The sequence below is a fragment of the Notechis scutatus genome, chromosome 4 (assembly GCF_049901735.1).
Source record: "Notechis scutatus isolate UNSWTSFEM ecotype Mainland chromosome 4, rNotScu1.2, whole genome shotgun sequence".
Taxonomy (NCBI): domain Eukaryota; kingdom Metazoa; phylum Chordata; class Lepidosauria; order Squamata; family Elapidae; genus Notechis; species Notechis scutatus.
Window position 1 is genome coordinate 164,256,514 of NC_142012.1, and position 21,084 is coordinate 164,277,597.

General features: G+C 47.7%; 1 protein-coding gene across 1 annotated transcript in view; it reads left to right on the top strand.

Moving 5' to 3' along the window:
- The first annotated feature begins 2,438 nt into the window (after positions 1-2,438).
- The window catches only part of RNPEPL1 (arginyl aminopeptidase like 1), a 34,469-nt gene continuing 15,823 nt past the window's right edge, over positions 2,439-21,084 (top strand). Inside the window, 6 exon segments of the mRNA XM_087965537.1 lie at positions 2,439-2,942; positions 2,945-3,354; positions 11,623-11,763; positions 15,061-15,212; positions 17,249-17,365; positions 19,979-20,214. Coding sequence (XP_087821663.1) covers positions 2,579-2,942; positions 2,945-3,354; positions 11,623-11,763; positions 15,061-15,212; positions 17,249-17,365; positions 19,979-20,214 — 1,420 coding nt within the window. The 5' untranslated portion in view covers positions 2,439-2,578.

Below are 21,084 nucleotides of genomic sequence, written 5' to 3' on the forward strand. Positions count from 1 at the left end.
AATAAATTAGTTAAATGACCCATGGTTTAAGATGGATGTTTAAATCCATCTGAAACACCAGTTCAGGGGTCTTCAAACTTGACAGCTTTAAAGACTTGTTTGTGGACTTCCAACTCCCAGAATTCCTCCTCTGGTCATGTTAGCTCAGGAATTCTGGGAGTTGAAGTCCACAAGTCTTAAACTTGCCAAGTTTGAAGAGCCTTGATCTAATTAACATTTTTTCCCATTGTTTCAAGTTAAAATCTTGCTTACATGTAGATTAAACCCATCCTTCTGTATCCTGCAATCTGGGAAGTGATCCTCTCTGGCTTTCTTGCGATATCAAGACATTTGTAACCTAAAAACCATACTTCCCTTTTTTCCATACAACTGTTTATGCTATATAGGTAGTCCTCAACTTAGGACCATCATTGAGTCTAGAATTGAGTCCTGCCAGCCTTAATAAGACCACACCTGGAATACCCGCATCCAGTTTTGGTCACCACACTACAAAAAAGATGTTGAGATATTGGAAAAAAAGTGCAAGAAGAGCAACTAAAACGATTAAAGGCCTGGAGACTAAAACATATAAAGGACGGATGCAGGATTTGGGTTTGGCCAGTCTAGAGAAAAGACAGACTAGTGGGGGACATGATAGCAGTATTCCAGTATTTGAGGGGCTGCCACAAGGAAGAGGGGGGTCAACCTTTTCTCCAAAGCACCTAAAAGCAGAACAAGCAGCAACAGATGGAAACTAATCAAGGACAGAACCAACTTGGAATTAAAGAGAGATTTCCTAACGGTGAGAACAATTAACCAGTGGAATGGAAGTTTCCACCAGAAGTTGTGGGTGCTTCATCACTGGAAGTTTTTAAGAAGAGACTGGACAGCCACTTCTCTGAAATGGTATAGGATCTCCTGCTTAAGCAGGGGGCTGGACTAGAAGATCTCCAAGGTCCCTTCCATTTGTCTTCTCTTTAGATAGATAGATAGATAGATAGATAATAGATAGATAGATAGATAGATAGATAGACAGACAGACAGACAGACAGAGATAGGTTGTGCTCACGTTTTCCATGTGCAAAGTTTGTATTTGTTTATTTAAATTACAATGGATTAGAAAATGTACATGATGCATGGAGTTTCTTATATTATTGTTCAGTCTGACTCTTGGCAACCCCATGGACCATAGCACTCCAGCCCCCCCCCACATGTCCTCCACTCTCTCCCAGTTTGCCAAAATTCATGTTCATTCCGTTGATGGCACCATTTAAACATCTCATCCTCTACCGTCCTCTTCTCCTCCTGCCTTCCGTCTTTCCCAAAATCAGGGTCTTTTCCTCTCTTCTCATTTGGTGGCGGTCAAACTATTTGAGCTTCAGTTTCAGGATCTGTCCTTCCAAAGAACGGTCTGATCACATGACCCTGGGACAGGCATCTGAATTTTGATCACATGACCATAGGGGTGCTACAATGGTCATAAGTGTGAAAAACAAGTTATAAGTCACCTTTTTCAGTGCCGTGGTAAGTTCAAAGGTCACTAAATGAACTGTTGAAAGTTGCGAGAGGTCTTCATAGACTTCAATGTTTGGGGAATTCTGAGATTTGAAGTTTTCAAGGTTGAGAAGCACTGCAATTTGGGAGTCACTCCATCATGTTCATGATCCTTCTTTAAAACAAGTTTTTTTTAAGGAGAGAATGCGCAACCTGAGACGGTACAGGTAATCCTCAACTAGTGACCACAACTGAGCCTAAAATTTATGTGGCTGAGAAGTTATAACCCCTTTTTACGACTTTTCTCACATTTATTCAGTGAATCATTGCAGTTGTTACCTTAGTGACACGGCTGTTAAGTGAATCCAAGTTCCCCATTGACTTTGCTTGTCAAAAGGTTGCAAACCGCAATCACAGGTCCCCGGGACACTGCAAACCGTCATAAATGTGAGTCAGCTGTCAAGCATCCCAATGTAAATCACATGACCTGCTACAAAGATCTGTGAAAAATAGTCATTACTTACTTTGAAAGGCCACTAACCGAACTGTCGAGGCCTACCTGCACAGGGTCTCCTGCCTGAGGGGGTTGGACTATAAGACCTCAAAGGGCCCTTCCAACTCCTCCTGGCAAACCAGTTGATCCCTGCTCAAAGTCTCCTTCCTACATACGATCCCACCCTGGAGATCACCTGGCCAGATCCAAGGAGGGGGATCCTTTCTGCCTCTACAGCATAATGTGTTCCCGAGCGCCGGACCTTTCCCGTCTCTCTGCCGTCCCAAGGCTGAGTTCCGGCCAGGGGACGACGGGATCAATAAAGCCCCGGGCTCGGCCCAGCTCGAGGCTCCCGTCCAACGGCCGGGACAGGCAGGGCGCGCGTCCAAAGGCCGCTCCGGCCGCCTCGCGCCGCTCTCGGGCGCCGCCCAGCGCCGCTGCCGCCGCCGCCGCCTCCTCCTCCGCCAGCCGCACGTAGCGCGCCCCGCTCGGGGCAGGCCGGCTGGGCCTCGCCTCTTCCTGGCGCCGGCGAGCGGCTTCCCGGGCGGCCTGGGTGAGTCGTCGGCCGCCACCGGGCCTCCCGCGCCCGCCCATGGATTTCACCTAGGCCCCATGGAGGCCCCCGAGACGCCCCCGGACGTGGCCTCGGCCTCCAGCGCCTCGCTCTTCCGCCTCCGCCACCTCCGCCTCGGGCTGGACCTGCGGCCTGAGGCCCGCGCCCTTGCCGGCTGCCTGGTGCTGGAGCTGTGCGCCCGGCCGGCGCCCGGCGGCGCCCAGCAAGAGGCGGCCGAGGAAGACCGTCGCCCCCGCCGACCTCGCGTCCTGGTCTTGGACACGCACCCGGCCATGCGGGTGGCCTCGGTGGCTTTCCGGGCCTGCCCGGACGGCGAGGGACGCTGCGGCTTCGTCTTCTCCAGCGCCGGCGGGAGCGGCGCGGAAGGCGAGCCGGGTCGGGGAGCCCTTCCGCCGCCGCCCCCGCCCGCCCGTCCTCGGCCCCCGCGGGCCACCCGCACCCGCACTGCCCGCTCAGCACCCCCAGCGCACTTTCGGCCTTCGGGCAGGCGCTGCCCGAAGTAGACCGGCCGGGCCTGGGCGCCTCCCCGGAGCCCCTGCGCGACGCCCCCGGCCGAGGTCCCCCGCCGTGGGGCGAGCCTCCTCCGGCCGGGCCTTGGGCCTGCACCCCGCTGGAGAGCGCCGAGACTGCTGCGCCGCCCTTGCCCGCCTTCCCCCTCTCGGCGCCCGCCGCCCGCGCCCCCTACCCGCTCTTCTTCCGCGTGGACCCCTTCACCGACTACGGCTCGGCGCTCAGCATCTCCTTGCCGGCCTCGCTGGAGCCGCAGCGACCCTTCCAGATCATCGTCCGCTACACCACCGTGGATGCCCCCGCGGTAAGTGGGGAGCCGGGGAGGTCCGAGGGGAGCTGTTTTCAGCCGAGTATGGTGAGGACCGAGCGGGGCCTGAACGTGAATTATGAATAGAATAGAACTGAAAGGGACCTTGGAGGTCTTCTAGTCCAGCCCCCTGCTTTAGCAAGAGACCTTATACCATTTCAGATAAGTGATCATCTAGACTCTTCTTAAAAATATCCACTGATGAAGCACCCATAACTTCTGGTGGCAAGCAGTTCCACTGGTTAATTGTCCTCACTGTTAGGAAGTTTCTCCTTAATTCCAGGTTGCTGCTATCATGTCACCCCTAGTTATTTTTTTTAGACTACTAGCCAAGCCCAAATGCTGCAGCTGTTCTTCATATGTTTTAGTTCTCGGGCCTTTGATCATCTTAGTTGCTCTTCTCTGAACTTTCCCCAAAGTCTAAACACCTTTCAAGGATGATATGCTCACGGGGTCCCACAGACCCTTTGAAAGGCTCCCCGAAGGCAGATCGATCAATGCTTTAAAAAGAAGGACAGGTGTGTGTGTGTTGTGTGTGTTATGATAGCAATATTCCAATATTTGAGGGGCTGCCATAAAGAACAGGAGGTCAACCTATTCTCCAAAGGACCTGAAAGGCAGGACAAGAAGCAATGGGTGGAAACTAATCAAGGAGAGAAGAAACCCAGAACTTAGGAGAAATTTCCTAACAGTGAAGACAATTGGCCAGTGGAACAACTTGCCTCCAGAGGTTGTGGTGCTCCAACATTGGAGGTTTTTAAGAACAGATTACACAACCATTTGTCTGAAATGGTGTAGGGCCATGATGGCAAACCTATGGCACGCATGCCACATGGAGCACGCAGAGCCATTTGTGCCGGCACATGAGCCGCAGGCAAACTTGTCACACTGCGCGTGCGTGTGCCTCACAGCTGATTTTCGGCTGGTTTGAGGCCTTTTTCGGCCTTCCAGAGGCTACACTTCCTGTAATACCAGAAGTGACAAAATGGGCGTATTATTCGACCTGCAAAGCCTGCATTTTCCAAGCCTCTGGGAGGCCGAAAAAGGCCTCAAAAATCAGCTGTGAGGCTCAGTGCAGGTAAGGGGTGTGGTGTGGGGGTGTGGGAGGGATTGCGCGTGTATGTGCAAGGGGCATGGGGGGGGGGCATGCATTGCCTTCTGGGTGCTGGCATGTGAGCACGTGAGCACCAGCGCGCGCACAATTTTTGGCACAGGAGCCCAAAAAGGTTAGTTACCACTGGTCTAAGGGGCTCCTGCTTAAGCAGGGGATTAAACTAGAAGACCTCCCATGTCCCTTCCAACTCGGTTATTCTGATACTCTGTTAAGGACTAGGGGAGGCATGATAGCAGTGTTCCAATATTTGAGGGGCTACCACAAAGATGATGGGATCAATCTATTTTCCAGTGCACCTGAAGGCAGGACACACAGCAATGGATGGAAAGTAATCTAGAAGAGAACCAATCTAGGACTAAGACAGTTAGAACAATTAATCAATGGGACATTTTCCCTTTGAAAGTTGTGGGTGCTCCATCACTTGGGGGTTTTCAAGAAGAGATTGGACAGCCATTTATATGGATTAGAAGACCATCAAGGCCCCTTCCAACTCTGTTAATTCTGTTATAATTCTCTCCATTTTCATATCGATTGCAGTAAACATCAATAGAAGCAATCCATGGAAACCAATGCTGTTAGGCAGTGGTGGCTAACCTTTTGGGGCTCCTGTGCCAAAACTTGTGTGCGTACCAGCACGCACATACTCGCATGCCAGCACCCAGAATGCAACGTGTGCCCTTCCCCAAGCCCCCTGTGCATGCTCACGCAATCCCCCCCCCGCCTCCTGCCATCCCCTTACCTGCACTGCACCTCACAGCTGATTTTTCGGCTTGTGTGAAGCCTTTTCTGACCTCCCAGAGGCTTAGAAAAAGCTTCTGCAAGGCTTTTCAGGATGAATTATAGGCCCATTTTGTCACTTCCGGTATTACAGGAAGTGAAGAAACGGGCCAATAATTTGTCCTGAAAAGCCTTGTAGAGGCTTTTTCCAAGCCTCTGGGAGGCCAAAAAAGGCCTCAAACTAACCGGAAAAAAAAAACAGCTGTGACGCACGCACATGTACACTGAGTTAAGTTTGCCTGCGGCTTGCCTGCCAGCGCAAATGGCTCTGTGTGCCACTTGTGGCACGCGTGCCATAGGTTCGCCATCACGGTTCTTAGGGGTCCTCTCTCAGTTTTAAGAATGTAAAATGGCCCAAAGCTTTGCTGTTATCACTCATCTTGGGCAACTTCTATGGAGGAATATTGTACCCCAGACCCTCCCGTCAAGCCCTGCTTGGCGTTGTCCAGAAAGGGATTCCCACGATTTAGCAGCACAGCTCTACCCATTGTAAAAAGCCACGTAAGCCTCAAGGATAGAATCTTGGCTAGTCTACTGGATAGCCAACATTAGCAGATGTCCCATTAAGAGGATACCAGCTTGGTTAATGAGCAGCCTAAGGGCAACTCCTGCAGGAAATAATTAAATGATTAATTAACTCCTTTTTTTACAATCCTGTGTAATCCCTTAATTCGGGGCAGCTGGATGGGGCTGAGCATTTACTGACCAGATGCCCTTTCTGACACCTATCCAGAGCTCGCAGCAGATATTTTCTCTTTGCACGCTCTGCCGTTGCCTCAACCTTCTGAGTGGGAGGCGAGTGTCTTCACCACTAGGTCACCCCGGTGCTGTAATTAAGTGATTAAAAAGTTAAAAAAAAAATAAAATTAAAATTTAAAAAAACCCTCAGAAGGGCAGATTCAGTGGAACACTAGGTCTTTTTCTGCCGTCACTTTTCTAGCTTTTTCTGTTTTCTAAATAGAAATTATCATCCCCTCCCCCAAGAAAGTTCTGGGAACTAATACAAACTGGGATACTCCAAAAATTGTGAACGAAAAAAATTTCCTTCCCCGCAAGTTAATCACTCCTTCTTAAAAAAAAAAAAAAAAAAAAACAGGCAAAAAGATATAAAAGAGGATAGTAAGATTTTAGGGAGGCCTAACAAATTCTTTGCAACCGGTTGAAAATTTGGGGCAGATAACTTGAAAGGGCTTTAGGAGGGAAAGGAGGTTAGGAAGATGCAGACAATCATATGGGGATTGGAGATCAGGTTTTAGGATTTATTTGGAATAATCGGGTAGTTTAGAGGTCGCGTGTTTGTTTGAGTAATCATTGATGACACACATCGTTCCCAAGCAGTGAGATTTTTGTTCTACAAAAATACATTGGCTCCCTAAAATTGGTCTCTTTACAGCAAGAGTCCCCAAACTTGGCAACTTTTAAAGACTTGTGGACTTCAACTTCTGAAGAATGGCTGAGGAATTCTGGAAGTTGAAGTTGAAGTCCATAAATCTTAAAAGTTGCCAAGTTTGGAAAGTTCTGCTCTAGTGTATATCTAAAGTTTGGAAAATAGCCAATATGATATCTCAACGGAACACTAAAATTATTGACTTAATGACTTCAGGTATAAATTAGTGGAAGCATTCATAAATATAAAAGTGATCAAAAAACAGAAAAGGACGCATTTAGCCGAAGAAGACTTAATAATAGATTCTGCAAAGCCACGAGCCTTCCTTAGTAATCTTTTTTTTTTTTAAAGCTTCTCGGTGTTCTTCCAGAGTAGCCAGGATGACTTAGCCAAATTGACTTGGATTTTCAAAAAGTTCTTTATGAATTCTCTCACCCTCAGAAAACCTGGTTACCAAGAGAGAAAAGGGTAAACTTCCTTTGTACAAAGACCAGAAAACAGACAGTAGGAGGGAAAAAACATTATTTGGCCCACACCCAGGGATGTCAAAACAAAATTGCAATGTAAATCAGACAGAATGGAAGACTGGGCTGAGAGGAGCAAGGTGTACGGGTGGTCCTCGGTTTATGACCACAAATAAGTCCAAAATTTCTGTTGCACAGACATTCAGTGAGTTTTGCCTCATTTTGTGATCTTTCTTGCCGTATTTGTTATCTGAATCACTGCAGTTAATGTAGCAATACGGTTGTTAGAAGGTTGCAAAAGGGGCCATGGCAACTGTCATAAGTATGAGCCAGTTGCCATGTGTCTGAATTTTAATCACATGACCACGGGGACGCTGCAGGAGTTGTAAAGTGTGAAAAATGATCATAAGTCCCTCTTAATGCCATAGTAACTTATAACGGTCACTCAATGAATAGTTGTAAGTTGAGAATTACCTGTATTTCAGCAGGGAGAAATGTATTTGGGAAAGAACAAAAATTCTTCTCTACGTACTGGTATCCTTTTTGCCCCCAGAGAATTTCACTATAGTTTAACTAGCTCAATACCTGTGCTTTGCTATGAAACTCTGTGGTCAGACTTAGTTTTTGGGGAGGAAAATAAAGGGGGGGAAATTCTGCCTCTGCCTACCAGCATCCATCAGTATTCATCTGGCTAGCATCCTGTCAGTGTGTGAGAGAGTTGAGGGCTCTTTGGAAACTGAAACAGTATTTGTTATATGAGCAAGAAGAAGACAGCAAGGAGCCTGGGCATGGCTTAGCTCAACTGTTCTGTATTAAAGCTGCTTGCTGCTGTGAAACTAAAACAAACTGAAACGCCTCTTCTCTGCTTGTGTTTTGCATTTGGAACAGATTTCTTTTCAGGTGTGGAGGGGGAGTAGAACTCCTTAGCATCAGAGTGTGTTAATAATAATATACTTTCGTCAGTTGTTCCATCTGTTGTTGTGAGGATCAGATGTTCTGCCAATACCAAAAGAATTTATCTGAAGAAATGAGAGTATTTATATCTTATCCATAAAACCATCTGGAAAAATGGGAAATGGAGAGAAAGGCCAGTCCAAACATTGCTGACAAAACAGAATCTATATATATATATAAAATTGAAATACCAGTCATGCATCATCACAAAATCTCCAGAATCATAAAGCCCACAAACTTGAAATTTGGCACATTTGTTCCTTTTGGCTTCTAGGTGCTCACTAAGGAAGGATTTTTCGAAATGATCATCAGAACATTAGTATTTCCTATATTATTATTAACACGTTCTGATGCTAAGGAGTTCTACTCCCCCTTCCCCACCTGAAAAGAAATCTGTTCCAAATGTAAAACACAAGCAGAGGGCAGTTTTACTTTCATAGCACCAAGCAGCTTTAGTACAGAACAGTTGAGCTAAGCCACGTCCAGGCTCCTTGCTGTCTCCCTTCTTGCTCACACAGCAAATACTGTTTCAGTTTCCAAACAGCCCTTAACTCTCTCACACACTGACAAGATGCTAGCCAGATGAATGGTGCTGGTAGGCAGAGGCAGAATTTCCCTCTTATTTTCTTCCCCAAAAACTAAGCCCGACCACATAGTTTCATAGCGAAGCATGGGTATTGAGCTAGTAATTTAATAAATAAGTGCTCAGATTCGGACACTTTTACCCAGAGGAATGGATGGCTGTGAGATGGACATTTTCCATTTGGGATGGACTGTTATTTGGCACTCACTGTCATGTCCTCCTCTATTAGGTGATGGCATTTTATCCATCCTGCCTGAAGTAGTTTATATAGGTGCATTAAAAATAGAATTTCATCGAACGACATGCCACCATTTTAAAATACGCCAGCCTTGGCCAGCTTTTCTGTTTTGTCTGTCTGGGAGATCAAAGAGGCTGGCCAGGGATGACATGTTTTAAGTTAGCAGCATATTGTTCCATGCAATTCTATTTGTAATGCATCTATCTCAAGTGTTTCTCTATGTTGTCAGCTTTCAGATGGGTGGACTTCAATTCCCAGAATTCCCCAGCCAGCCACTGGTCTATATTATGTACTTCAGGCAGGACTGATACTTTTCCAATACAAAGAATATGTTTGGAGGTTAGTTTTGGAGAAGGTCTCCAGCCCACGATAACTGGACATTGGGGGGCCAAGTTGGAGGAATTAAAGGGACTTTACCTACTTTTGTGACTTTGTTGCTTTTGTGCCACGCCTCGGGTCATCACCCTTCTCCATTGACTTTGCTTGTCAGAAGGTCGCAAAAGGGGAAATCACATGACCCAAGAGCACTGAGACCGTCATAAATACGAGTCAGTTGCCAAGCATCCAAATGTAAAATCACGTGAGTACGGGCATGCTGCAACGGTCATAAGAGTGAAAAAAAATGGTCACAAGTCACCTTTTCTCGGTGCCATTGAGCAGTCCCTAAATGAACCGTTGTAAGTCGAGGACTATCTGTATCCCTTCCTGTGAAAGGATGTCGCCCAATGGGTCAGGGTGCCTTTTGTTGTACGTATGTGGGATGAGCCGTGGGAAAGGTGGGCTGTAACCCTGGAAGACCCGTTCCACACTTTCATCAACCAGAGCTAACTTGCTTTCAGTGATCTCAACAGAAATGAAGATTTTGTGTATGGTTGCCTTCCCCAAATTGCTGTCCCCAGGTGGACTAAAATTCCCATTGTTCCCAGCCAGCCAGCCCTCCTTGACCTAAAACCCCATCTTCAGTAAATAGCACTGCTGGCTGGGATGATATTGGAGCAGGGCAGAATCTAATAGACTAACTGTAGAACTGAAAAATAAGCGGGGAATCAGAATATGATGATACTTGGAATAAGTTTTATCAATAGTTGCAAAAAAGAGGGAAAGGTCAGAACAAAAATAGCCAGGGTGAATAGATCTAGAATGAAAATACTGTATCACTAATAGGAATGTTAATGGTTTAGTAATATTTTTGTGTGTGTGGCAGAGCAATGCCAAAATGGTTGCACTTTGTTTGATACTTATAGTTGTAAACAGTAAAAATATATTAAAAACAAAACAAAACACAACGCTCGTAGGCCGGATGTGGCTCAGGATGTGGTTGGATCTGACCCGTGAGGCCATCCTGGGAAATGTAAGGGGCCGGCCCGCATCGCTTTGGCCCGGTCTACCCAGTGCGACGAGGAAACATGCCAGCAGTTTGGGGAGTGGCGTCAAGCTGGCCACACCCACCCAGTTGGCCATGCCCCAGTGAGTGCTGTTAAGCTGGCCACGCCCATCCAGTCAGACACGCCCAGTGAGTGCTGTCAAGCTGGCCATGCCCACCCAGTTGCCCACACCCAGTGAGTGCTGTCAAGCTGGCCACACCCACCCAGTCAGACATGCCCAGTGAGTGCTGTCAAGCTGGCCACACCCACCCAGTTGGACACACCCCAGTGAGTGCTGTCAAGCTGGCCACACCCACCCAGTTGGACACGCCCAGTGAGTGCTGTCAATCTGGCCACGCCCACCCAGTCGGACACGCCCAGTGAGTGCTGTCAAGCTGGTCACGCCCACCCAGTTGCCCACGCCCAGTGAGTGCTGTCAAGCTGGCCACACCCACCCAGTTGCCCACGCCCAGTGAGTGCTGTCAATCTGGCCACACCCACCCAGTTGGACACGCCCAGTGAGTGCTGTCAATCTGGCCACGCCACCCAGTCGGACACGCCCAGTGAGTGCTGTCAAGCTGGTCACGCCCACCCAGTTGCCCACGCCCAGTGAGTGCTGTCAAGCTGGCCACACCCACCCAGTTGGACACACCCCAGTCGGACACGCCCAGTGAGTGCTGTCAAGCTGGCCACACCCACCCAGTTGGACACGCCCAGTGAGTGCTGTCAAGCTGGCCACACCCACCCAGTTGCCCGTGCCCAGTGAGTGCTATCAAGCTGGCCACGCCCACCCAGTTGCCCATGCCCAGTGAGTGTTATCAAGCTGGCAATGCCCACCCAGTTGGCCACGCACCCACCCGAGGTTCACCACAGCCCTGATGTGGCCCTCAGTGAAATTGAATTGGACCCCCATGTATTAGAAGATACAAGTACAACAGTAGTACAGGTAGTCCTTGACTTGCAATAGTTCATTTAGTGACTGTTCGAAGTTACAGCGGCAAATGAAAAAAGTGGCTTATGATCGTTTTTCACACTTAAGAACCGTTGTAGAATTTCCGCAGTCATGCGATCAACATTCAGACTCTGGGCAACTGACTCCTATTTATGATGGTTGCGTACCGTGGTCACGTGATCCCCTTTTGCGACCTTCTGACACACAACGTCAGCGGCGAAGCCAGGTTCACTTAACAACCGTCTGATTAACCACGTCGCTGCAATGATTCACTAAACTGTGGCAAGAAATGTGGTAAAAATGGGGCAAAACTCAACTGTCTCACTTTGCAACAGAAATTTGGGCCTTCATGGTGACCGTAAGTCGAAGACTATCCATTTTGTCTATTTGTTGTTGTTGTTTTTCCCCCCCCTTCTCTATTCCTTCTGTCAGATCTGGTGGCTGGATCCTGAGCTCACCTACGGCAACTCCAAGCCATTTGTTTTCACCCAAGGCCATTCGGTGTGCAACCGCTCCTTCTTCCCTTGCTTTGACACGCCGGCTGTGAAATGCACTTACTCCGCAGTTGTCAAGGTAAGGCATTTCCTTCCCCCCAGAATGTCAGAAGAACTTGATCAGACCTGAAGCTCATGCTCGCCTAACTGCCAGAATTGTCAGAGTATATTCATTAACTGGCAGAGACATGGTTAACAAAGTAAGCATGGCAAGAGACCAGCCGATAGGAGCTGACAGCCTGGGTGTGGTTTGGCTCCGTGTGCTTTGCTGAGAATTGAAAGTCTTGCTTGCTTACAAAAACTGATATCTGCTCTGAGCTGCTGCTGCTTGTGTTTTTGCTTACGTTACATTGAAAGAATCTACTAATGGTATTGTAAACTTTACTCATATTATTATGTTTATAAAGAAGTGAACGATCCTGCTGAATCATTTGTGTGTTTTCTGGATTTGAATTTAATGCTGCAAACTCTTAACAAGAATTCAGATTTCGAATTCTGATTGTGATTCCAGAAGCTCTTACAACCAGTAGCCAGGTCCCGTCCCCGCCTCCATGAAAATCTTAATCTCCTTTCTGAATCATCTCCCTCATTGGTCACTGCTTCCTCCCAAGGCTTTTACGTGTGACTTAGCGAAGCAAGCTGTGGAAAAAACAACAACAACCAGCCGTTGGGTACATGGCAGGGGCTACCAAAGGCCATGCTAGGGAGCATCCTCACACATGCTTTCAGATCAATGGCTGTTTTGTGATTAACCACCGCTCACTCTGAGGCAGCCATTCTGTGAATAGGCCAGCTTGTTCCTTCCAAGTAAACTGCCTCAGACTGTCAAATGCCACCATTGAAAGACTCTGATCGCAGGGAGGCTGTGGGGTATGTTTTAGCATTGCGCATGGGGTTTGAGCGTCGTGAACATAGCACAACTGATGGAGGAGCGAGCTTTCATCAGGACAGAATCTAGGTTGCTAGGACATGCGGTCCAGCTCAAGCTTTTGGAGTAGAGAGGATGGATATTCCTCACACGTCGCTTCAGGCATGGGGAATCGTGGGTCCTTTATGACTTACGGACTTCAAATTCAACATGGGCGGCTCAGGAATTCTGGGAGTTGAAGTTCACAAGTCATAAAGGTTCCCCATAGTTCCCCACCTCTGCTTTAGTTGGTCCCTAGATCAAGAGTAGGGGTGGCATGATAGCGGTGTTCCAATATTTGAGGGGCTACCACAAAGAAGAGGGGGAGGAGGATTTCAACCTATTCTCCAAAGCAACTGAAGGCAGGACAAGAAGCAAGGGATGGAAACTAATCAAGGAGAGAAGCAACTCAGAACTAAGGAGAAATTTCCTGACAGTTAGAACAATTAACCAGTGGAATAACTTGCCTCCGGAAGTTGTGGGTGCTTCATTAATGGAAGTTTTTAAGAAGAGACTGGATGACTGTCTGGAATGGTATAGGGCAGTGTTGGCAAACCTTTCCGGTACTGAGTGGCGAAGCGGGAGCGCGCACGCATGCACATGGGAGCACAAGAAACCTGAAGAGCAGCTCCCAGTGTAGAAGCGCCGGAAACCAGAAGAGCAGCTCCTGGCTGTTCTGACCCACGCCCTTCCCAACGAATCAAACACAAGCCAAAAGGAACAGAAACCTTTTAATGCTTCTGCAAAATAATTAGCTGTGATAAGCACAAGCCTTGCCAAACTGTGCGAGACTTGCCAAAAGATAATAGACAAGAAATAATGTACAATACAAGAATCTTCAAATTTAAACTCAGGATACCGGAATGTTCACGAGGCTGGAGTTTCAAAACGTCTTTGCCTTCTGCAAAGTACGTTCCTTTCACAGCTGGCTTTTATCTTCTTGAAGGAGGGGCCATTACCTTGCAGCCTTACTCCCGAGTCGCCCGTGCTGTTGTAGTTGCTCTTTCCTACCAGCAATCCTGCGCGCACGCACACTTGGCACAGGCTCCTCGGGAACCTCCTCCTCGCTGCTGCCAGCCCCCACAATCTCTGAAGGCACCAGTCCACTCCCTAACGGTCCTGGCCCCTCATCTGACTCCTCGCTCTCCTCAGCCTTCCGCACCTGCTGCTGGCTAATCACAACACTGGTGTGCGCGCGGGGATGGCAACCAGAAGAGCAGCTCTCTAGCGCTCATGAAGCTGAGCTTCTGGTTTCCAGGTCTTCCAGTTTCTGGCATGCATGCGTGCGTGAAGACCAGCTGGCCAGCACACATGCGCACCGGGGAGCTGCTATTCCAGTTTCCGGTGCTCCTGCATGCGTGAAGACCAGCTGGCAGGCACACCTGTGTGTGCCAGAAACCGGAAGAGCAACAGGTGACGGCTGGCGTGCCCGGAGAGATGTTTCTGTGTGCCACTTCCAGCACGTGTGCCATAGGTTCACCATCACTGGTATAGAGTGTCCTTTAGCCATGGGGTGAACTAGAGCAGTGGTCACCAACCAGTGGGCTGCGACCCACTGGTGGGCCGTGAGAAAATTTTGGTGGGCCGCAGAAAAATCTCACCCTCAGAGCACCCCCACAAAGCAATTAATCCAGGCTGTGCAGAAACACAAGGCTGCACCGCCCACATGGTCCACGGGAACCTTACCCACCCACTCATTCCTTACTGGGCAAACTTGTCTGCTAAGTTGCTATTTTTCCTTTTTCCGACCATCAGCTGTTCTGCTGTGCTGGGAGATTTAGATTAGCCAGGAAGGAGGAAATGGTTGGATTTCTTGCTTTCTAGCTAGTCTTTAGTTCTTCAGCTCAGCACAGCCGAACCTCCCGTAGGACTGACGGTTTGCTTGCAAGCAAATCCAGTGCAGACTCACGGCAAGCAAATTTGAGAGACTGAGCTAACCGATGGCAGATAGATAGATCACTGAATGATTCTGTGAGCAACTCAATCTGCCTGCTTTGCCTGGTTTTGGGTAAAAGTTGCATTTTTTTAAAATAAAAAATTCAATATTTACATGCATGGTGTGTTGTGAGTTAATTTTGTGAGTTTGCTTGCAAGCAAATTTTATGTGACAGACTGAGCTAGCCAATGGCAGATGGATAGATCTCTGAATGAATCTGTGATTCTGTGAGGAACTCAATCTGCCTGCCTGCTTTGCCTGTTTTTGGGTAAAAGTTGCTCTTTTTTTAAAATAAAAAATTCAGTATTTATATAAATATTTATAATATTTACATACAAGCCATGCCCAGTCAGTCACATGACCACCAAGCCACACCCACAAATTAGGCCACACCCACAGAACCGGTTAGTGGTCCCTGGGATCTAAAATTATGAGTTTGGTGGTCCTTGAGGTCCAAAAGGTTGACGACCTCTAAACTAGAGGACCTCCAAGAACCCTTTCAACTCTTATTAATCTGTTTTACTTTTTCACAGGCCCCTGCAGGTATGCAAGTGTTAATGAGTGCCACCCAAAGTACCTATGAGGAAGAAGATGGCATATACCAGTTCTACATGGAGTACCCCATTCCTGCTTACCTGGTGGCTCTGGTGGCCGGGGATCTTGTTGCTGCGGAGGTTGGTCCTAGGTAAGTTACCCTGCTCTGATTTAGGCAGGGTTGATGGAAGGCAGGAATATTGCTAAGCTGTATCTTAACCACTGTGCTTGCTGAAGAGTCTGGGAAATGTAGTTCAACAATTTGTGGCAAGCCATACAGGGAGTCCTTGAGTTATGACTGCAATTCAGACCAGAAGTGCCATCACTAAACAATGCAGTTATAAACTACAGCTGTCAGGATTCCGGCAGTTTCCCCCAATTAAATCCTGAGTCTTGAGCCAAACTTCCAAAACTTCAAAAGGATTTATTGGGAGTTAACATGCCGGCACTGCCTGGATGTAGCCGACTCTTGAGACACATCATTCCTTGTCATCCTTGACCCTGGTTTTCCCCAACCCCCTGGGTGTATCGTAATTCATATTCTCCAATGGGACACCTCCATAGCCCAGAGTCATCAATCATGCTCTCTAGTAAGAATTTTACGTGTCAGAAACTTCGGTCACCTAGTTCAGGGGTCCCCAACCGCCGGTCCGCGGACCGGTACCGGGCCGCGGAACAAGCCTTACCGGGCCGCTGGTTGCTGGGCGCCGCCATCTTTTTTTGGTAAAAAAGTGCTTCCGGTGAGCTTTTCCGGGTAGAAAGCTCACCGGAAGCGCTTTTTCATCAAAAAAGATGGCGGCGCCCAGTTGACGCCGGTACCGGGCCGCGGCGCCCAGCTGATGCCGGAACCGGGCCGCGGCGTCGAAAAGGTTGGGGATCCCTGACCTAGTTACTATCTTTGAAAACATTTATAGAATGCAGTTTCGGTTTGCAAGCTGCCGTACTGATCCCCCCTACCTTTCTGTTGGCAACTCTAAAAAGACCAGAGAAATATTTTATGAGTTGACAACAGGTAGTCCTCAACTTAACGACCACAATTGAACCCAAAATTGATGTTCGTAAGTGAGATATTTGTTAAGTGAGTTTTGGCCCCATTTTACAACTTTTCTTGCCACGTTTGTTCAGTGAATCACTGCAGTTGTTAAGCTAGTAATACAGTTGTTGTTCAATGGATCTGGCTTCCCCAATAATTTTGCTTGTCAGAAGGTCGTAAAAAGGGTCATTGCAACCGTCATAAATGTGAGTCAGTTGTCCAGCATCACTAAATCACATGACTGTGGGGTTTCTGCAACGGTCGTAAGTGTGAAAAATGGTCGTAAGTCACTCTTTTTCAGTGCCGTTGTAACTTTGAACAGTCACTAAGCGAACTGTTGTAAGTTGAGGACTACTTATATTGGAATCGTGAACCTTCTTTAAAGTGTGCAGTTAAAGTGTTACTTTGCACCTCCATAGCAGGACTGCCAAATTTGTGCTAGGCCCCAGTGTGAATTCTGTGAGAGGGATCTTGGAGTCTTAGTGGACAACCAGCTAAATATGAGCCAGCAGTGTGCAGAGGCAGCCAAAAAAGCCAATGCAACCCTAAGTTGTATTAACAGAGGGATACAATCGAGATCAAGGGAGGTACTAATATCACTCTATAAAGCCTTAGTAAGACCACACTTAGAGTACTGCATCCAGTTTTGGTCACCACACTATTAAAAATGATGTTGAGACTCTAGAAAAAGTGCAGAGAAGAGCAACCAGGGTGATGAGGGGACTGGAGGCTAAAACATGCGACAAACGGTTGCAGGAACTGGGCCTGGCTAGGCTAGGGAAGAGAAGGACCAGGGGAGACAAGATAGCAGTCTTCCAATAGTTGAGGGGCTGCCACAGAGAGGAAGAGGGGGTCAAGCTATTTTCTAAAGCACCTGAAGGCCAGACAAGGAACAATGGATGGAAACTGAACAAGGGGAGATTCAACAAGGAGAAACTTACTGACAGAACAATCAACCCATGGAACAGAAGTTGCCCTCGGAAGTTGTGGGAGCGTCATCACTTGAGACTTTCAAGAAGAGACTGGACTGCCATTGGTCAGAATTGGTGTAGGGTCTCCCGCTTGGCCGGGGGGTTGGACTAGATGACCTATAAGGTCCTTTCCAACTCTGATTATCTGTTATCTGTTGTTTTTTCTGCCTTCTTTGCAAACAGGAGCAAAGTCTGGGCCGAGCCATGCCTTTTGTCCACAGCCATCGGCAAACTCTCAGGTCGGGTGGAGCATTGGCTCAGCGCTGCAGAGACCCTCTACGGGCCCTACATATGGGGCAGGTAAGCTCATTATAGCATGCATAGGTCTCCGCTGGGACGAAAGGAACGAAATGCATGTTGGGCTGCCAATTCTGTTCCTTCTTCATTCACGTGCAACTCGCAACTCAGGCTGAAAAAGGCAGAGCTTATCTTGTGATGTGACATTACACGTTTTGCTCTCTTGGTATCATCGTGGTGAGAAATGGAGGCTGAAGACAAGAATGGTTCCTTTTTATACTTATACACAGAGTATTCATGCATGCCTAAGAATATAGATAACTAGCTCTATACCCGTGCTGCGCTACGAAACTATGTGGTTGGGCTTACTTTTTTGGGAGGAAAAAAAGGGGAGGGGGGAATTCTGCCTCTGCCTACCAGCATCCATCGGTATTCATCTGGCTAGTGTTCTGTCAGTGTGTGAGAGAGTGGAGGGCTGTTTGGAAACTGAAACAGTATTTGCTGTGTGAGCAAGAAGGGAGACAGCAAGGAGCCTGGGCGTGGCTTAGCTCAACTGTTCTGTACTAAAGCTGCTTGGTGCTGTGAAAGTAAAACTGCTCTCTGCTTGTGTTTTACATTTGGAACAGATTTCTTTTCAGGTGGGGAGGGGGGAGTAGAACTCCTTAGCATCAGAGCGTGTTCATAATAATATACGAAATACTAACGCTCTGATTGTCATTTCAAAAAATCCTTTCTTAGTGAGCCCCTAAAAGCCAAGAGGAACATAGTTGCCAAATTTCAAGTTTGAAGGCTTTACAGTTCTGGAGATTTTGTGGTGATTTATGAGTGGCGTTTCACTTTGATATATATAGATAACAAGTTTTTTTTTTTTGCAGAAATGTTTTCTGTATGTAGTAGAGCGTGCATAATACTTAAAAAGAATCCCACTAAGTTCATGGCATCTGGCCCCATGACTTCCTGGCAAATAGAAGGAGAAGAAATGGAAGCAGTGACAGGTGTTATTTTCTTGGGCTCCAAGATCACTGCCAACGGTGACAGCAGCCATGAAATTAAAAGCCCCTTGCTCCTTGTTTTTTCTTTGAAGATGTTTTGCTTCTCATCCAAGAAGCTTCTTCAGCTTTAATTGGATGGTGAGGAATGGAAGGATTTATACTCCTTGCAGACAGCTGGTCATTTGTATCCTTTCACAGAGTCATTGAGGCCACATGGAGGTTTGCCTGTGTCCCGAGAGTCACCTGAATAGTGCAAATGGGTGTGGAGCCTCACTGGCATCAATCTACAACACAATCCTTTCAGCAATTCCAAGAAGGCTCCACATCCATTTGCACCACTCAGGCGGCCCTGAGGACACAGACAAACCTCCAAGTGGCCTCAATGACCTTCTAAAAAAGATGCAAATGGACCAGCTGTCTGCACAGAGTGTAAATCTTTCCATTCCCCCCCATCTATTCAGAGCTGAAGAAGCTTCTTGGATGCGAAGCGAAACATCTTCAAAGAAAAACCAGAAAGTCCAGTTGCCTCTGGAAAAAGCACCTTTGGGACAATGATATTTCACATTTAGCTGCAAAATGGGACCAGGTTATCTGAGGGAACGTCTCTTGCCAGTCACATATACCCAACCCATCAGAGCAGGGAATGTTGCGGGTCCTGTCCCTGAGGGAGACACACCTGGTGGGGCCTGGAAGAAGGGCCTTCTCTGTGGTGGCTCCCTCTCTCTGGAACCTCATTCCCTCAGAAATTAAAATGGCCGCCACTCTAACACTCTTCCGGAAGGCGCTGAAGACCTGGTTCTGTGGCCATGGGGAACCCAGAGCAGGATGGAGCCCATCAAATGGCTCGTGTGATTTGCTGTTGTTGGGACGGGGGGTGGGAGTTGGGGGTGATTTTTTTAAAAAAAAAAAATATTTATTTTCCAGATTTTGTTCTATTGTACTTTATTAATTTATTTGATTCTTTTTGTTAGTTTTTATTGTTTTTTGTTTTTTGTTTTAAATATTTATTTTACATTGTGTAAGCCACCTCGAGTCACCATGGGCAAATAGGCAGCAATATAAATTCAATAAATAAATAAATAAATAAAACCAGTTTCTTCCTTTCATCTTAATTTACTGGGTTAGGATTACTAACAGGGTATAGAGGAGAGACAGGATATACCTTGGATCACAAGAGATTCTTGATAGGCAGCTGTTGCTCTCCAGTTACATTAACCCCCAACCCTTTTTTCTCTTATAACAATTTTTAATTAATGTGAGTAGTCCTCAACTTTTAACTATTCGCATTGTGACCGTTCAAATGTACAATGGCATTGAAAAAAAAGGGACTTACGGCCGTTTTTCACAGTTTTGACTGTTGTAACATCCCCATTGTCACGTGGTCAAAATTCAGATGCTTGGCCACTGACTCATATTTATGACGGTTACAGAGTCCTGCTGGGGTCATGTGATCACCCTTTGCGACCTTCTGACAAGCAAAGTCAATTGGGGAAGCCGGATTCACTTAACGGCCGCCTTACTAATTTAACAACTGCAGTGATTCATTTAACAAGTGAGGCAATTTGTGAGGGAATTTTATTTATGCATATCTTTTTTTCGCCTGTCTGTCTGTCTACCTGCTTTGAGAATGATGGCTTCAAGATTTGCAGGTTGATCAGAGTTGATTTCCTTCTCTTGCTTCCAGGTACGACATCGTTTTCCTCCCTCCCTCATTCCCCATCGTTGCCATGGAGAACCCATGTTTGACCTTCGTCATCTCCTCCATCTTGGAGAGCGATGAGTTCCTCATCATCGACATCATCCACGAGGTAGCCCACAGCTGGTTTGGCAACGCCGTCACCAATGCCACCTGGGAAGAGATGTGGTTGAGCGAAGGGCTGGCCACTTACGCTCAGCGCCGAATCACGACGGAGACTTACGGTAAGTTCCGTCTCAAGCTGGGCATTGCGCCTTTAAATTGAGAGGGTTGCCAAGGCCAGCTTGGATCTTTCTAGAGCGGGGTGTCAAGCTCAGTTTCATTGAGGGCCACATCAGGGTTGTGTTGGACTTCGGTTGTGGCCAGGGTGGGCGTGGCTAGCTGGACGTCACTTGTGTCGGAGGCACCTGTGGTGGCCAAATGCTAAGGCAGGACTTTCCTGAGACCCTCCCTCCAGTCTCATAATCTCCTCCCTCCCTCCCTCCCTCCTTCCTTCCTTCCTTCCTACTCTCCCTTCCTTCCTCCTCCCTCCCTCCCTCCCTCCCTCCTCCTTCCTTCCTTCCTTCCTTCCTTCCTTCCTTCCTTCCTTCCTTCCTTCCTACTCTCCCTTCCTTCCCTCCCTCTCTCCCTCCTTCCTCCCTCCCTCCCTCCATTCCTTCCCTCTCTCCTTCCTTCCTTCCTTCCCACTCTCCCTTCCTTCCCTCCCTCTCTCCCTCCTTCCTCCCTCCCTCCTTCCATTCCTTCCCACTCTCCCTCCTTCCTTCCTTCCCACTCTCCCTTCCTTCCCTCCCTCTCTCCCTCCTCCCTCCCTCCATTCCTTCCCTCTCTCCCTCCTTCCTTCCCACTCTCCCTTCCTTCCCTCCCTCTCTCCCTCCTTCCCTCCCTCCCGCCATTCCTTCCCTCCCTCCCTCCCCTCCCTCCCTCACTTCCTACCCTCCCTCCCTTCCTTTTCTTTTTCCTCTTCATTCTCCTTTCTTCTCCCTTCCCCTCCTTCCTTATTTTTCCTTCCTTGCTCTCTTCCCATCTTTTCTTCTTTCTCTTTCCTCTTTCCCTTTCTCCTTTCCTGTCCGTTCTTGCATGCTCCAATGCAAAGG